Here is a 16,855-nt window from a genome sequence, read left to right as displayed (position 1 = left end):
CTCCAATGTAAATAAAAATCATTTTTTTTACCTCTTTCGAATGTCTATTATTGTCGAGTTCAGAACAAACTTTTTCAGTAACAGCTGTAGTCACCTCATTTTCATCAGTCACACCAGAAGGCAGTAGTTCAGGGCTACTTCTTGCCTACAAAATATTAATGAAAGTAGATTAACAATATGCTTTTTGACATGGCAGAGAAAATTGACTAAAGATAACCAAAAATTGCCAGGCGCGGTGGCTCACGCTTGTAATCCCAGCACTTTGGGAGGCCAAGGCGGGCGGATCACGACGTCAGGAGATAGAGACCACGGTGAAACCCCGTCTCTACTAAAAATAAAAAAAAAATTAGCCGGGCGTGGTGGCGGGCGCCTGTAGTCCCAGCTACTCGGAGAGGCTGAGGCAGGAGAATGGTGTGAACCCAGGAGGCGGAGCTTGCAGTGAGCCGAGATCGGGCCACTGCACTCCAGCCTGGGCGACAGAGCAGACTCCGTCTCAAAAAAAAAAAAAAAAAAAAAAAAAAGATAACCAAAAATTATTTAAAAATTAAAAAAGACAAGCAGAATGTATTCATCAAATAATTTCTCCTTCTATAATCTTTTTTAGGGAAATGGTGTCATCAAGCATCAAAGTCACTCATGTCAGAAACCTTCAGGTCATCTTTAATCCTCAGTTAGAATAAGACTCCAAGTCTTGCTCAGTCTACCTCTTACCTCTTTTTCAAATCCTTGCCTCCTTCTCCATCCTCACTGTCACTATCAATCACTTATAGTATTATCATCTTTGGTTCCAATTACTATAGCAGTCTTCCTTCCAACTTCTTTCCTGCCTCCAATACATGCATTTCCAATCTCTTCTCCTTATTGTAGCCAAACTAATAGCTCTAAAATGTGGATGTGATCGTGACCCTTCTGGTTAAAAGTCCTTCAATGGTTTCCCATTGTCTTCTTCATTTAGACGAGTGGATGAAAGACTTAAGTAGTAGGGGCAGGCTGGATGCAGTGGCTCACACCTGTAATCCCAGCATTCTGGGAGGCCGAGGCAGGCAGATCACAAGGTCAGGAGACCCAGACTATCCTGGCTAACACGTCTCTACTAAAAATGCAAAAAATTAGCCAGGCGTGGTGGCACGCGCCTGTAGTCCCAGCTACTCAGGAGGCTGAGGCAGGAGAATAGCTTGAACCCGGGAGGCAGAGGTTGCAGTGAGCTGAGATTGTGCCACTGCACTCCAGCCTGGGCAACAGAGTGAGACTCCGTCTCAAAAAAAAAAAAAAAAAAGTAACAGGGCAATATCTATTTTATACCACCCTTATCTATTTGAAGGATAACCTAGTAGTCTGCCTTTTGCACTTGAAAGAATATTGTATAATGCATACATGACTGCACTGTGTAAATAAAATCGAGTCTGTTAACTTATCACTTTTAATACCTCTCAAACTTCTATTCTTCTCATTATCCCTTCTATGGGTACAGTCTCACTCTCTAATCCGTTTTCCACATTTCTGAAAGTTAATCACGTCACTTCTTGCTTAAAATTCTTCAATGGCTGTTCACTGCAGTAGGATAAATCCCCCAATGCTTTAAGATCAATCTAAATTTCTCACCTTCTGGCACTTTCTGACCTAAAATTGGTCATTTTTATCCAGGGGCACATGACAATCACCCATAGAATGTGTTTTTAAAATATACATATCTGGCTCTATCCCAGAAACTAGTTCCCTTTTTGAGGAAAGGAATACACATTTATACTTTGATAATCACCAGAGGTAAAGCAGATGCCTACTAGAAGCGCTTCATCTCTTACCAATACCCTCTCCACCATCACAAGATATCCTTCAGAACTTCTCAAGATTCTGTGCTGCATGTATTCTTCCACCTTGTACCTATACTAATACTGTTTTCTCTGGCAGGAATGTATCCTCCTCTTCCATGCTTAACCCCTTCTCACTTGTCTAAACTCACTTGCAAAGCTTTCCCCAACAAAATCTTTATGAACCCCCTCCAAACTGTCCTAACTGAAAATTCGGCACTTCCTTTAGCACAGCCCTTTAACACAGTGTTACACTACTACACTGTAGGCTGCCTGAAGGAAAGATTGAGGTCTCTGATCTCTGTAGCTCTTATATTATGTAATACAGCACTCTTGCACATAGTTGGTACTCGCCAAATAATTGGTAAATGAATGTCCTTCACAATACGTAATAAAAATTATTTTAGCTTTGGGTGAGGGTACTTAAAAAAAAAGTTTTACTCTACAGAACCACCTTTTAAAAACAGGCTCTATAAAAAATAAATTAGCTGGCTGGGCATGGTGGCTCACGCCTGTAATCCCTGCACTTTGGGAGGCCGAGGCAGGTGGGTCACTTGAGGTCAGGAGTTCGAAACCAGCCTGGCCAACATGATGAAACCCCATCTCTACTAAAAATACAAAAAATGAGCTGAGTGTGGTGGCGCACGAATGTGATCCCAGCTACTCAGGAGGCTGAGGTAGGAGAATCGCTTGAACCCGGGAGGCGGAGGTTGCAGTAAGCCAAGATCGCGCCACTGCACTCCAGCCTGGGCAACAAGAGCAAAACTCCATCTCCAAAAAAAAAAAAAAATTAGCTAAAGTTATCTTTTTATACTAGTTAAAACGTACAATTGTTTGGATTAGGACTCACTCTCTGCTTCTAAAAAAGAAATCTCAATTGTCCTCAGATGAGGCAAGGCCATGTATTTATATTAGATATAATGTCAATGAAACTTGGATCTGCACAAGGAGGTTGATTACGAAGGTTATGAAAGTATTAGACTCACTGGAGATTCCTGGTGTATGGGCTCAGACTCTAGGTTGCTCTGGCCTTCAGCATGTTCATTAAGGTTGGCTGTTTCACTGCTGCTGGTGCTGAGGCTGCAATAATCTGTAGCTCCATTTACAAGAATGCTGTGTGGGCTACTGCACCAATTTAACTGATTATTATGATTTTCCAAATCTTTCATTTCCATCAGTTTCATTTGCATCTGCCAACACAAAGAAGAAATATAGATCAGAATTTATTACTAGAAAGACATGTAACATAAAAATGCCCTCCTCCACTTCCTGATGGGCTAGGTGTGGTAGCTCATGCCTATAATTTCAACACTTTGGGAAACTGAGGCACGAGGACTGCTTCAGCCCAGGAGTTCAAGACCAGCCTGAGCAACATGGTGAAACCTTATTTCTACAAGAAATATAAAAATTAGCTGGGCATGCTGGAGTGCACCTGTAGTCCCAGCTACTCAGGAGGCTGAGATGGGAGGATCACTTGAGCCCAGAGGTCAAGGCTGCAGTGAGCCATGATCACACCACTGCACTCAAGTGACAGAATGAGACCCTGTCTCAAAAAAATGAATAAAATAAAAATGGCTATACCTGTAGACTTGGTCTAGGATACATTTGCTTCCTTTAAGAAGAATCCTCTGGGAATGCTACATGACTTAGAGGAAAGATTTGGTAATTTCTGACAATACGTATTTCTCTCTTGAAATTTTAGTATGCATGGATTTTTTTTTTAAAGAGATTCAAAAAAAGAAAATACTTTAAGGAATACCCATTCATCTGGTAGCATTCTCACTACAACAACTCTTTCAGGTTACCTGTTTATTGAGTACCTACACTGGGACAAGAACTGTGCTAAATGATAGGGATTTTTAAAAATGTGTAAGTTCCTGGACCAAAACCATGAGTCTGCTAGGGGAGATAGACACATAAGCAAATATGCAGGGAAAAATCTTATTATTGCTATAACATGAAGTCCAACAAAAGCAGGGTGCAGAAAATACCATAAAGAAATAAGAATTTAAGGTATATCTTGCATGATGAATGAGTAGGTAGGTACTCAGCTGCCAGATAACAGGGGGTAAGGAAGCGCAAAAGTGAAGGACTTCGTTATACGTAATAACTGAGCACACTGGCCTGGGTTTTAGAAGAACTGGATTTTTAGATGTAGCTCTTTTCAAGGATATGTAACCATGAGAAAGTTACTTGAACTTCCTTGGCTTTAGTTTGTTATAATTCAGAATGAAAGAAATCAACTCCATAATCTCTGTGTTTCTATCCTTTTTTTTTTAGTTTTTATTTTTTGAGACAGATTCTCACTCTGTTGCCTAGGGTGGAGTGCAGTGGTGTGATCTGAGCTCACTGCAACCTCTGCCTCCCAGGCTCAAGTGATTCTCATGCCTCAGCCTCCCAAGTAGCTGGGATTATAGGCAGGTACCACCATGCCCAGCTAATTTTTGTATCTTTTAGTAGAAACAGAGTTTGGCCATGTTGGCAGGGCTGGTCTCGAACTCCCGGCCTCAAGTGATCCACTGCCTCAGCCTCCCAAAGTGCTGGGATTACAGGCATGGGCCACCACCATGCCGAGCCCTAACTATCTTATCATTCATTAAAACATTAATCTTCATGTAGGGAAACCTGGAAATAAAGCAAAGGATCTATACATAAGACCAACTATAACACTGCATATTTATCTACAGAAGGAACAATTTCCTTAAGAAAAAAGTTTCCAAATTAGCAAATGTGAATTCAAAATTAGAATCACAAAACAGAAGAAACTAGGTTATTCTTTATAAAATAAGCAACACTTATTGAGCATTTATGTACCAAGCACCATGCTAAAATGTCTTACAGGTTTTGCCTCATTAATCCTCACAGTGGCCCTAAGGAGTAGGGTATTTATTAATCCTCCAATTTTGAAGATGAAGAATCTGATATTAAGGTGATTTAGCTAGTAAGTGGCAGACCAGTACTTAAACCTAGACCATCTAGCCACAAAGCCCATGCTCTTAATCACTGCTCCAATGATAATCATCAGATAGATATACAAGATGTATGATAGTTTCAATATATAACAGGTGACAAAAAAACCTATTGTATAAAATGACTGAAAAATGAACAGTAAACTAGGCAAGAGGTTGAAGGAACAGAAGTTGGAAAGCATAACCGACTAAAAGACACAGAGGATCCATTTGAATATATTTCTTGCTTTACAAAGACTTACTGAACTAATTTCCTGTTGTGAATCTTGTAGATGCTGCTGAAGAGGTTCCAACTGAGCCTTCCCTGACTCTACACTCTCCTCCAATTCTGCTGTTTCTTGCTGTAGACGGCTCAGCTCTTCTCTAGCTTTTGCCAATTCTTCTTCATAAGTGGAGATCTGTGATTCCTGACTAGTTAATTCAGCTTTCAGAGAAGAAATCTATAATGTGAAAGTGAATGAGAAGAAATGGGGATTAAAAGAAGAGATGTCATTAAAATGTTCCAAAATGCAATACATTTATTTGTTTAGTTTACTATTTTGGTGGTTTTTTTTTTTTTTTTTTTACAGCAATAGCAAATAATTAATTTAATTTAATTTTTGAGAGAGAGAGTCTTGCTATGTTGCCCAGACTGGATTCAAACTCCTGGGCTCAAGTGATCCTCCTGAGTAGCTGGGACTATAGGAGCATGCCCAGCCATACCTGGCCCTATTATGGAGTTTTTGTTGTTGTTGTTGTTGTTGATGTTTTATTTCTTTGAGACAGTCTCACTCTGTCACCCAGGCTGGAGTGCAGCGGCATGATCACAGCTCACTTCAGACTTCAGGCTCAACTTTCCCAGGCTCAGGTGATCCTCTCACCTCAGCCTCTCGAGTAGGTGGGATTACAGATGTAGGCCACCATGCCTGGCTTTCAAATTTTTTTTTTTTTTTTTTTTTGAGACGGAGTCTCGCTCTGTCGCCCAGGCTGGAGTGCAGTGGCGTGATTTCGGCTCACTGCAAGCTCCGCCTCCCGGGTTCACACCATTCTTCAGGCACCCACCACCGCCCTGGCTAAGTTTTTGTATTTTTAGTAGAGACGGGGTTTCACTGTGGTCTCGATCTCCTGACCTCGTGATCCGCCTGCCTTGGCCTCCCAAAGTGCTGGGGTTACAGGCGTGAGCCACTGCGCCCAGACGGCTTTCATATTTTTTGTAGAGATGGGATTTCTCCATGTTTCCCAGGCTGGTTTCCAACTCCTGGGCTCCAGCAATTCCCCCGCCCCAGACTCCCAAAGTGCTGGGATTACAGGTGTGAGCCACTGTGCCCGGCCAATTATGATGTTTTTTGATGTATGGTTTTCGTAGAGAAGGGTAACTGGGGGAGGGATAGGAGAGTTGAAGGTATAGGCACCATATTTCCAACAAAAATTTGGAAAAACAGTTCATTAACTGCCCTTCTATTTCCTCTAAAGAAGGCCTGTAATTTCTGGATGAACCTTGCTCCATCGCCTCCATGAACCCAAATGCTGACTAGATTGCCAACCACCACCATCAATAACAAAAAGTAGAGAATGTTTTCATCTTAAGCCAGGAAAAGCAACTAATGTATTAGGTGCAGGCAGCAGGAAACAGCCAGACATTACCAGTTGGGCCTCCTCAGCACATTTCCTTCTGACTTCCTTGAGTTGCTCCTCCAGCTGGGCTTTCTGCTCATCCAGTTCATCAAGGAGTTCCTGTACCTGCTGTTTCTGGGCCTGTAGTTTTTGCAGATTAGTATTCTCCCTTTGAACTTCATCTTGAAGATCCTAAAATCCAAGAAAATTAATATATTTATTTTCTTTGCGGGCAGGGGAGGGTTAAGTTAGTAATTTTAAATCTACCTTAAGAAAGAATAAAGTCTTACTGAGTATATTGTGTTGATGAGACTAGGGTACTTAACAGCTTTAAATACAATCTTTACTTGAGGACATCTTTCCTAGAATCCAATATTTAGATATTCAATTTGCTAACTCAAATCTGTCCTTGGACATGTGATGGGCTTTGCTAACATGTTGAAAATAGAACTCCTGGAATTTCCCCACAAATCTGTTTTAAGCTCAATCTTTTCCCCTCTCAGATTCTCTGGTCAAAAAAAACCCCACATGGAGAAACCCTGTCTCTAATAGAAATGCAAAAAAAAAAAAAAAAAAAAATTAGCCAGGCAGGGTGGCGCATGCCTGTAATCCCAGCTACTCGGGAGGCTGAGGCAGGAGAATCGCTTGAACCCGGGAGGTGGAGGTTGCGGTGAGCCGAGATCGTGCATTGCACTCCAGCCTGGGCAACAAGAGCGAAACTCCATCTCAAAAAAAAAAAAAAAAGAAAAAAAAATTAGCTAGACGTGGTAGTATGTGCCTGTGGTCCCAGTTACTCGGGAGGCTGAGATGGAAGGATCTCTTGAGCCCAGGAGGTCAAGGCTGCAGTGAGCTGTGATCATGCCACAGCATGCCCAGACTGGGCAACACAATGAGACACTATCTCCCAAAAAAAAAAAGGAAAAATTAATTCTAGGTAAATTATGGACCTGAATGTAAAAGGCTAACTTTAAGATGTGTAGAAGAAATGCAGATCTCAGTGTAGGAAAAGATTTATTAAAACAAAAAAAGATGAACCATTTTGAAAATGTTATTTATTCATCCATGTACATATCAGACCTCATGCTTAATAACAAGAACCACAGAAATTTTTAAAAAGCCAGGCGCAGTGGCTCAGGGATTAATAACTCCAAAGTATGTGTCAGCAGGAGGTGGGCAAAGATTTCAAAGTGGGTGAGGTAAAACTGAACACAAATTTCTAAAAATAATATCTATTCAAAGGTCCCAACAGTCATTCACCAGAATAAGAATCTAAGAACACAAGAGAGGCCGGGCACGGTGGCTCACGCCTGTAATCCCAGCACTTTGGGAGGCCGAGGTGGGTGGATCATGAGGTCAGGAAATTGAGACCACGGTGAAACCCCGTCTCTACTAAAAATACAAAAAATGAGCCGGACGCAGTGACGGACGCCTGTAGTCCCAGCTACTTGGGAGGGTGAGGCAGGAGAATGGCGTGTACCCAGGAGGCAGAGCTTGCAATGAGCCGAGATCACGCCACTGCACTCCAGCCTGGGTGACAGAGCAAGACTCCGTCTCAAAAAAAAAAAAAGAACAGAAGAGAAACTTACAAGTAAAAGGTCTCTGAATTACTGCATAGGTTACACAAGATAGCACCATCATGATAATAGCCAACACTTTAAATGTTACTTAAAATGTGCTAGGTTCTGTTCTAGGCTCTTCAAATATACTAACTTATTTATAGTCTATATGACAGATCTACGAGTTAGGTACTGATATCATTTCATATTTTACAGATGAGAAAACTGAAGCACTGATATGTAGGTAATGTGTCCAAAGTTAAAAATAGTAAGCTATGGATTCAAAGTGGATTCTGACTCCATAGCCTGAGCTCTTAATCACCATATGATATACTACCTGCAGACTAAATGTCTCACATGTGTGTCACTATTTTTCAAATATATGCAGATGTTTCTGTGATTAAATAGAACACTGAACAATGCTTTCAATAATTGCTTTTTATCTTATATTTTCTTAACCAACTGGTTAGTCTAAAAATATCATGTTGCTTTCTTTAAAAAATTCCTTTAAAGCCCAGGCAGAGCAGGCAGACAAGAAGGGAAACTCAAAGGCCAGTAGCCTTTGAATTCCTCAATGATACTTGAGGAATTCGGACGATGTTTGATGAGTATCATCAACTCTGCAAAGAAAGGCAAAAAGTGACCCTTGTGCCACGAATTGCTAACTCTTGCACAAAGGACTGACAAATGGAACTGTACAGAAAATTTAAGATGCAGGGACACTTGATTTCTGGAAGAAAAACAACTTCTGTATTTTAATTCAGTCCTTATTTTAAGAGACCTGAAATTATAATATTGAAGGAGAAGAAATTTTAAATGAGGAAATAAGTACATTTTAAATCTTAGTTAAATATGCTTATGCCTCTTCTAAATTGAATTTTTCTTTATTGTATTATATAGATTTTTGATTTGCCTAAGTTTCTTAAGAATCAGATGTTCTCTCATTAACCCATCAGGAAACAACAGATGCTGGAGAGGATGTGGAGAAATAGGAACGCTTTTACACTGTTAGTGCGAGTGTAAATTAGTTCAACCGTTGTGGAAGACAATGTGGCGATTCCTCAAGGATCTAGAACCAGAAATACCATTTGACCCAGCAATCCCATTACTGGGTATATACCCAAAGGATTATAAATCATTCTACTATAAAGACACATGCACACGTATGTTTATTGCAGCACTATTCACAATAGCAAAGACTTGGAACCAACCCAAATGCCCATCAATGATAGACTAGATAAAGAAAATGTGGCACATACATCCCATGGAATACTATGCAGCCATAAAAAAGAATGAGCTTATGTCCTTTTCAAGGACATGGATGAAGCTGGAAACCATCATTCTCAGCAAACTACCACAGGAACAGAAAACCAAACACTGCATGTTCTCACTCATAAGTGGGAGCTGAACAATGAGAACGCATGGACAAAGGGAGGGGAACATCACACACCGGGGCCTGTCAGGAGGTGGGGGACAAGGGGAGGCAGAGCATTAGGACGAATACCTAATATATGCAGGGCTTAAAACCTAGATGATGGGTTGATGGGTGTAGCCAACCACCATGGCACATGTATACCTATGTAACAAACCTGTATGTTCCACACATGCATCCCAGAACTTCAAGTATAATAATAATAAAAAGAATTAGATGTTCTCTTTCTGATTCCTTTGACAAAAATGTTTATAAATTATTTACTATAATTTATTTTTAAAATTCCTTTAAAAATGCCAACACAATAGATGATCATGAAAGACTTTCCAGTGCTAACATTCCGTGAGTCTGTGTGATCACAGTTTCAAACTGGTGAACTCCTTTAGTACTTTATCATTAATTTACCAGCATGCCTAATTTTTTTCATGTCTAAATTTTTAACCTTGCCTACACTGTTAACTAATCCATACCATATAGAGATATGACTTTAGATATGCACATGGCATTGGCTCTAAATAAACCCATGCCAAAAGAGAAAAATGACTTCAATTTCTGTATCACCCAGTCTAGTAACTTCAGATTCATCTTTGATTTTCTCCATTCATACATGTCCTATAGATTCTACCTTAAAATCTCTCTTTAAGCTGTTTACCAAATTATTTTAGTTTTCATCGTTCCTTCCTTGACATACAACTGGGTTTTCTCCCTTTGTTTCTTCCTATTCCAAATGTCCAACTTGCTTAAAAAATAACTCACTGCAAAGGAGATTTCTCTAGTCACTGTTATTTTTAAAATATGTGTTGTTCCCTCTTATCTACAGGATTAAGTAAAACTTGCTGCAAGACACATTAAAACCTTCAGTTCTGGGTTCTACCTTCTTTTCCTCTCATATTCACCTGTGACCCAGCCTCAGAAGACCCTATTCTTTCTCCAATAGACAACATATTTCAATGACCCTATGCCTTTCCACAAGCCATAACCTCTGTCTTCAATGTCCTTCCACACCATAGGTACCTGGAAACCCAATATTGATTCTTCAGAATCCAGCCAAATTTAATCTCCTCCGACTCATCTTGGGCTTCCTTCACCTATGCTCAAACTCTACTGTTTGTTCCTAACCTCTACTGTCACACTTAATACACTGTAATCATAGCTAACCTCTAAATTACAAATTTCTAAAGGACAGTGTCCATGCTTCATCTTTCTTTGATTATCCAAAATCTTGTACAATGCCTAGCACATTCCAGGGGCTTAATTAAGCAATGACTGTAACTATCATAGGATTTTAGTATGTGGGAGAAACTAATGGGAAACCTGCATGAGACTGACAGAAAGAAAAGACTTACATTCTTTTTACATAATGTGAAACACTTCACTATGCATTTAAACTATAGCTATTTATTAATACCCCAAACTGACCTATGACAAATGCTTTTTAAACTTTTTAAAATAATACCTACATTTCTAAACCGATTCAGTATTTTTATAATCTACAGACCAAGGCTGATCTGACATTTAAAACTTTCGTTATTTGGAAATAATCATTACTGCTTTAACATGTCACTGTGGCATATACCTTTATTTTTTTAAGACAGGATCTTGCTCTGTCACCCAGGCTAGAATGCAGTGGTATAATCACGGCTCACTGTAGCTTCAACCTCCTGGGCTCAAGCAATCTTCCCACCTCGGCCTCCCAAGTAGCTGAGGCTACAGGCATGTGCCACCACGCCTGGCTAATTTTTTAATTTTTTCGTAGAGATGGCGTTTTACCATGTTGCCCAGGGTGGTCTCAAACTCCTAGGCTCAAATGATCTGCCCGCCTCGGCCTCCCAAAATGCTGGGATTACAAACATGAGCCACAGTGCTTGGTCTAATTCAGCTATAAAATATTTTAAAAGAATGTTACCTGCAGATCTAAAGTAATTTCGTTAGTTTGAAAATACAATCTATTGAGCCAGCAAAGTGGCTCATGCCTGTAATCCCAGCACTTTCGGAGGCTGAGACGGGTGGATGACCTGAGGTCAGGAGTTCGAGACCAGCCTGGCCAACATAGTAAAACCCCATCTCTACTAAAAATACAAAAAATCAGCTGGGCGTGCTAGTGGCCGCCTGTAATTCCCGCTACTAGGGAGACTGAGGCAAGAGAATCACTTGAACCCGGGAGGCAGAAGTTGCAGCAGTGAGCCAAGATGGCGCCACTGCACTCCAGCCTGGGCAACAAGAGTGAAACTCCATCTCAAAAAAAAAAAAAAAAGAAAATATAATCTATTATTAATTCCTTACTTTGTTCATAAAATTATTATATAGGTTTATATAACAATATGCTGGTCCCAAAAGCATGTTTTAAATCCTAGAGGGAAAAAAGTTTTTTCTCTTTCCCTTTTAACTAAAAATGTTCAAGAGTGGGAATAGGAAAAATATATGTTATCTATCCCCATTAGTAAATACTCTAGTCATATTCACCACCCTCCCTCATACCCCAAAGAAAAATCTTCTTTATCTATTTCATGTCTCTAATAATATCTTTAAAGCCAGATGTAATTTTGATGCCTTTTATTGTAAATCCAGGGACAAAAAATACAATTTACCTTAAAAGGGTCACATAATATGAGAAAATGTCTAGGACATGATACTAAGTTTTAAAAGCTGAATACAGAGGCATATACAGTATAATCACAAATTAATATAAAGAAATTTATATATATTTGTAGAAAATACAGCAAAATGTTAACAATAGTTCTCTCTAGAAAGGCTTTTTACATCTTTTTCATACTCTTCTTCATTTTACAAATTTACCATGAACCCATGTTACTTTTATAATCCGAAAATGTCAAGTTTGCTGTTTTTTTAAGTATCACATTGCTATCAATATAAAATATAAAAATACCAATATAAAAATATTCTGATGTGACTAAATTTTTATGTAAGAACTACCAATAATAGAATCAATGCTGGTTTCCTTTAATAAACTGAACTATTTTTCAAAAATAATATTTTTAGTGAGCCACTTAAACACAACCTCAAAAGACAGGCTTATGTAAGAGGAAGGCAAATAAACAAACCAATATAATATTTACTTCTTCCTGCCCTTTCTCTCCCGAAGAGCAAACACATTGATTCAAATTTCCCAGCCTCACTGCCTTTTTTCATTTCTTAGCTTCAGTAAAAATCCACATAGTAATACAAAACTATAGGACCTAAAGGAAAGGTTACTGAGGAAATACCTAACATTAGTAACAAACTTCAAGCTGGATAGATGTCCATATTAAAATTCTTTATAATTAATGTCTCCCTATGTCTATTTCTAAATACGAAAAAAGGTCTATAAAAATTCCAGGCCAGGCGCGATGGCTCACGCCTGTAATCTCAGCACTTTGGGAGGCTGAGGCGGGAAGGTCACCTGAGGTCAGAAGTTCGAGACCAGCCTAGCCAACATGGAAAAACCCCGTCTCTACTAAAAATAAAAAATTAGCCAGGCGTGGTGGCAGATGCCTGTAATCCCAGCTACTTGGGAGGCTGAGGCAGGAGAATCGCTTAAACTTGGGAGGCAGAGGTTGCGGTGAGTCGAGATCGTGCCATTGCACTCCAGCCTGGGCAACAAGAGCGAAACTCCGTCTCAAAAAAAAAAAAAAAATTCCAATACTAAACTACATACAAAAAGGTCTTCCTTTCCAGTATACAGAATTAAAATTATTAAACTGCACAAAATCAAAATGAACTTACGCAAATATACATGCTAATAACAAGTTTCACTGGAAAATTATTTGTAAGGCTACCACCATCGCAATGCAATTTCAGTATCAATATCAGCATCTAGATATACTTAGCAACTTTATTTTGGTACAGATTGCTTATCCTGAGACTAAATTAAGGCAACAGATGTACCTCTCTCTCTCTCTCTCTCTTCCTGCTCTCTCCTCCCCCGCCATGCCCTTAACTAGAGCAGTGGAAGGTTCTCCTAACAGTGTCTTCTGCTGAACCTGAGTCATTTTCTCTTTCCCAAATGTGGCCCTTGGGAACATCCTTTCCTGGGTCTGTGCACAGACTCAGCACTATCAAATGCCATTCCCTCCAGTGAATGACAGAAGACATTTGCAGATGCTTTCCTGGTTCTGCTCTATTCCCCTGATCATGGTCTACTTGCCTACTAGTGCCATCAAGAGCAAAAGAAAGGAAGATAGCAGCAGTTGGAGCATGGCAAGGATGAAGTGAACAAAACTAGAGCAATATAGTGCCAAGGTTTATTTTAGAAAAATACCAAAGCAAGCCATATCCAAGGTTACTCATCTAGAAATTAAAGGATATTTGAGCTGGCAATCTTGGCTTTACTTAAAAAGAAATTTCAAGGAAAATGTCCTGTTTTCTAGAAATCACTGAAGTTACTGAAAATGGCAAATTATCTGCTATCCCTCTATCCCCATGAAGTGCTATGGGGTAGTGGAAATAAAATTTAAACAAATACCTAAGAATTTTAGACATATGAAAAAATAAAACTTTCATTTTAGCAACTGAAGTCAGATATACAACTGATGAAGTTACTTTAAAAGTTATTTGAAAAGTTAAACCTTTTAACTCTATTTTATATGAAACAGATGCAAACATGTCATGTTAATAGATATCAGTAATATATTTTATATATTATACATAATTATAGAATTATTTATTTTAAAAGAAAACCTCTATAAACTAACATACAAGTAGAAATAATCAGATACACTATTTTATCTGATGGACGTTTTAGGACTATTCTTAACATTAAAAATGTATCAACTACAGAACAAGATGTTTAAGTCAATGAATAGAAAGGAAGCCTAATAAACTAGGGTGGGTGTTAGAAAACCCCATTAACAGACTGCCTTTATTTCTCAATCATATGCTTCCCAGTATGTTCTAAAGAGCATTATGGCCAGAAAAAGAATGCTGAGCTCATGTATCTAATTTTATTTCTATCTAAGATAAGTCATCCCTCTTCATCTAAGAAAAAAACTAAGTGAATTAAAATAAAAAACATGGACAAGTACTCTGAATTACTGAATCTTTACTTATGATGAAACATACATAATAGGGAGCTTCTTTTACATGAGGGTAATATGAACAATATGAAGAAGTCTGACTTTTCATGATAACTACTATGCTCTCAATCTTTTCTACCTATGGGTTCCAGTTATATTGTCTTATTTTAAATTGTATACACAAAACCAAAGTTTATTCACTTCTGTTGTGAACAGCTTCCTTAAATTTACCTCCATCTAACAATATATTGCCAAATATAATGAAAAATATGATCCAAGGCACAATTTCTAAGCCCAAGGAGCTCACAACATATAGGAAGGAAGATATTGGAAGCTATACACATCACACCAAGCTAACACTATCAGGTAACATACGGTTCATGCCATATATAAGTGGATATATATTCCTCTGGGAGTTCCAGCACAGGAAAGACTGGTGTGGACCAAGAGACAGAGAAGGGAAAGTCTAAGACAAGAGGTGGGATATGAGCTGGGCTTTAAGGCATGGGTGGAATTCACATAAGCAGGGAAGTAGAGAACATTCCAGATATAACAACAAAAAGTATAAAAGTGGGAATAAGAAGAAGAATATATATGACACAGAGTACAGAGTCAGACAGTCAAAAAAAGACGAGGGTTTGTATTTCATCTTCTTCTCTGTCTCCAATAACCTCTGAGGTGTGACATCCTCCCATCATTAATGGTGGCAGTGGGCAACAGTAAAGATTCCCACATCTGAGAGTCATGATACTAAATTGGTTTAGGAGGAAAGGCAAGAGCAAATGGAGTGAGCACTTCTGATATGACTTTAAGATTTTAGATATTAGGCAATACAGGTGGCAGCAGTGAGAAAGAAAAATAGGAAAGTTCAAACCAGAAGCCAAGTTTTTTTCAATAAGATTCATTTTAGACACACGGATTTTCAAATGATAAACATCAAAATGGTTAACTGGAGATGTGGGACTGGCACTCAGGAGAGTTGAGAGCTTGATAAACATTTGGGTGTTATCAGCATATGGATGACAGGGGTTATGGAGAAGGAAAGAAAGGACACACATAAACACAAAGAGAATCTGTCTGTCCATCTGTCCCTGGCAAAGTCAACAGAAGCAAAGGTTCAGAGAGGTAGGAAGATATCCAGGAGAATACAACCCAAGAAAGCAGTACCTAATACAAGAAGGACCAACAGATTTGGCCTTAAGATTATTCTTGGCCCTGGGGAGAAAATGCACAGTGTGGTATGGGCAAGCAGCAGACTGTATAGGGTTGCTACAAAGATAGGAAGCGGGGGGGAAATGGCCACACAAAGCAATAAAAGTAGAGAAAAATAAGTTGGTAGTTAAAGTGGCAGCAATAGCCAAGAAAGGGGTATTTTCAAATTGAAGAGTCCTATGTCCAAGAGGCCTATGTGAAGATGGGTATTAGAGAAGAAAGAGCTTAAAGATGAAGAGAAGATAATAAAGAGATGATTGTAGGGTGCGGAATAACACAGCTAGTAAGAACATTTACTGAACACTTACCAGGTGCCAATCACTCTGTGAGGCACTTTACTGCATTATCTCATTTTATTCTTACATCAGCTCTTAAGTGTTTGTTATTTTTATTATCCCATGTTACAGAAGAAGAAACTAAAGTATAGAATGGTTAAATTACTTAAGATCACAAACCTAGGAAGTGGCAGAGCTAGGAACTGAATTGAAGTTTGTTTGACATCAAATTGTTGCTATAAAGTTCTACTCAAAACTGAAGAAACCAGGCATATGAGAGTGAATTTCTAAAATATTTGTTGACACTCAGAAGAAAAAAATTTTTAATAAGATCATACATAGGCAATTCTTTAAGGTAGGAAGAATGTGAGTCTACCTTCTCCCCTTATGAAAAACAAAACAAAAAATATACATCCAAACCTCAGACATTTGAGTTTTGGCTTTTCACAACGTTTCCCCCTTGGAATTGGATCACTTTGGGCCTAATTTGTCCATAGAACTTGATAAACTGGTATATATCTCATGCAAGCTAACAGTGATCACCTCATGAAATAAAATGTGAAGTCATCTTCAAGAAAAAATCCTAAACTGAAAGTTTTCAAGGCAGTAATTAACAGAAATACAGACAGGAAACAAAAATTCAGAAATTAATTACATAGCAGACTTTCTACTCTAACTGGATTAGAGAGACTACATAAACACAAAACAAAAAAAAAAGAAAGCTTTTGGCTTTAAAAGTTTGATTTCTGTGTTTAAGATATGAGCTCATATTATCACTGTGACTTTATTAATATGGAGAAAAGCAAGAACACTCAAAAAGCCAAGTGTGGCAGGTACTGATAGGTCAAAATTCCCTTACTTCTCCTCCTCGATGTCTTCATTTTGACATTTCTCATTAGCACCGCCATTAGAAAGTAGGATCAGAAAAAAGCAGTGAAATACACTCCCTTTGATTCTGCCATTTATTAATAGCTCCAGTGAGTTGCCTTTTGCCAGGG

The 16,855-nt window shown here is 38.8% G+C and overlaps 1 protein-coding gene across 31 annotated transcripts in view; it reads right to left on the bottom strand.

Moving 5' to 3' along the window:
• The window catches only part of EPS15 (epidermal growth factor receptor pathway substrate 15), a 167,697-nt gene that overhangs the window by 44,126 nt on the left and 106,716 nt on the right, over positions 1 to 16,855 (bottom strand). For 30 of the 31 annotated variants that reach the window (XM_055254773.2, XM_055254776.2, XM_063627458.1 and 27 more), the window contains 4 exons: positions 6,401 to 6,562; positions 5,020 to 5,217; positions 2,795 to 2,998; positions 32 to 145 (listed from right to left, as the gene is read on the bottom strand). In XM_055254773.2, coding sequence (XP_055110748.1) covers positions 32 to 145; positions 2,795 to 2,998; positions 5,020 to 5,217; positions 6,401 to 6,562 — 678 coding nt within the window. The remainder of the gene's footprint in view (positions 1 to 31; positions 146 to 2,794; positions 2,999 to 5,019; positions 5,218 to 6,400; positions 6,563 to 16,855) is intronic. The other variant, XM_063627470.1, reaches the window with a different exon arrangement.

Source organism: Symphalangus syndactylus, chromosome 12 (assembly GCF_028878055.3).
Source record: "Symphalangus syndactylus isolate Jambi chromosome 12, NHGRI_mSymSyn1-v2.1_pri, whole genome shotgun sequence".
Taxonomy (NCBI): domain Eukaryota; kingdom Metazoa; phylum Chordata; class Mammalia; order Primates; family Hylobatidae; genus Symphalangus; species Symphalangus syndactylus.
The sequence above is the reverse complement of the archived record's forward strand: the minus strand, read 5'-3'. Positions and strand labels throughout refer to the sequence as shown.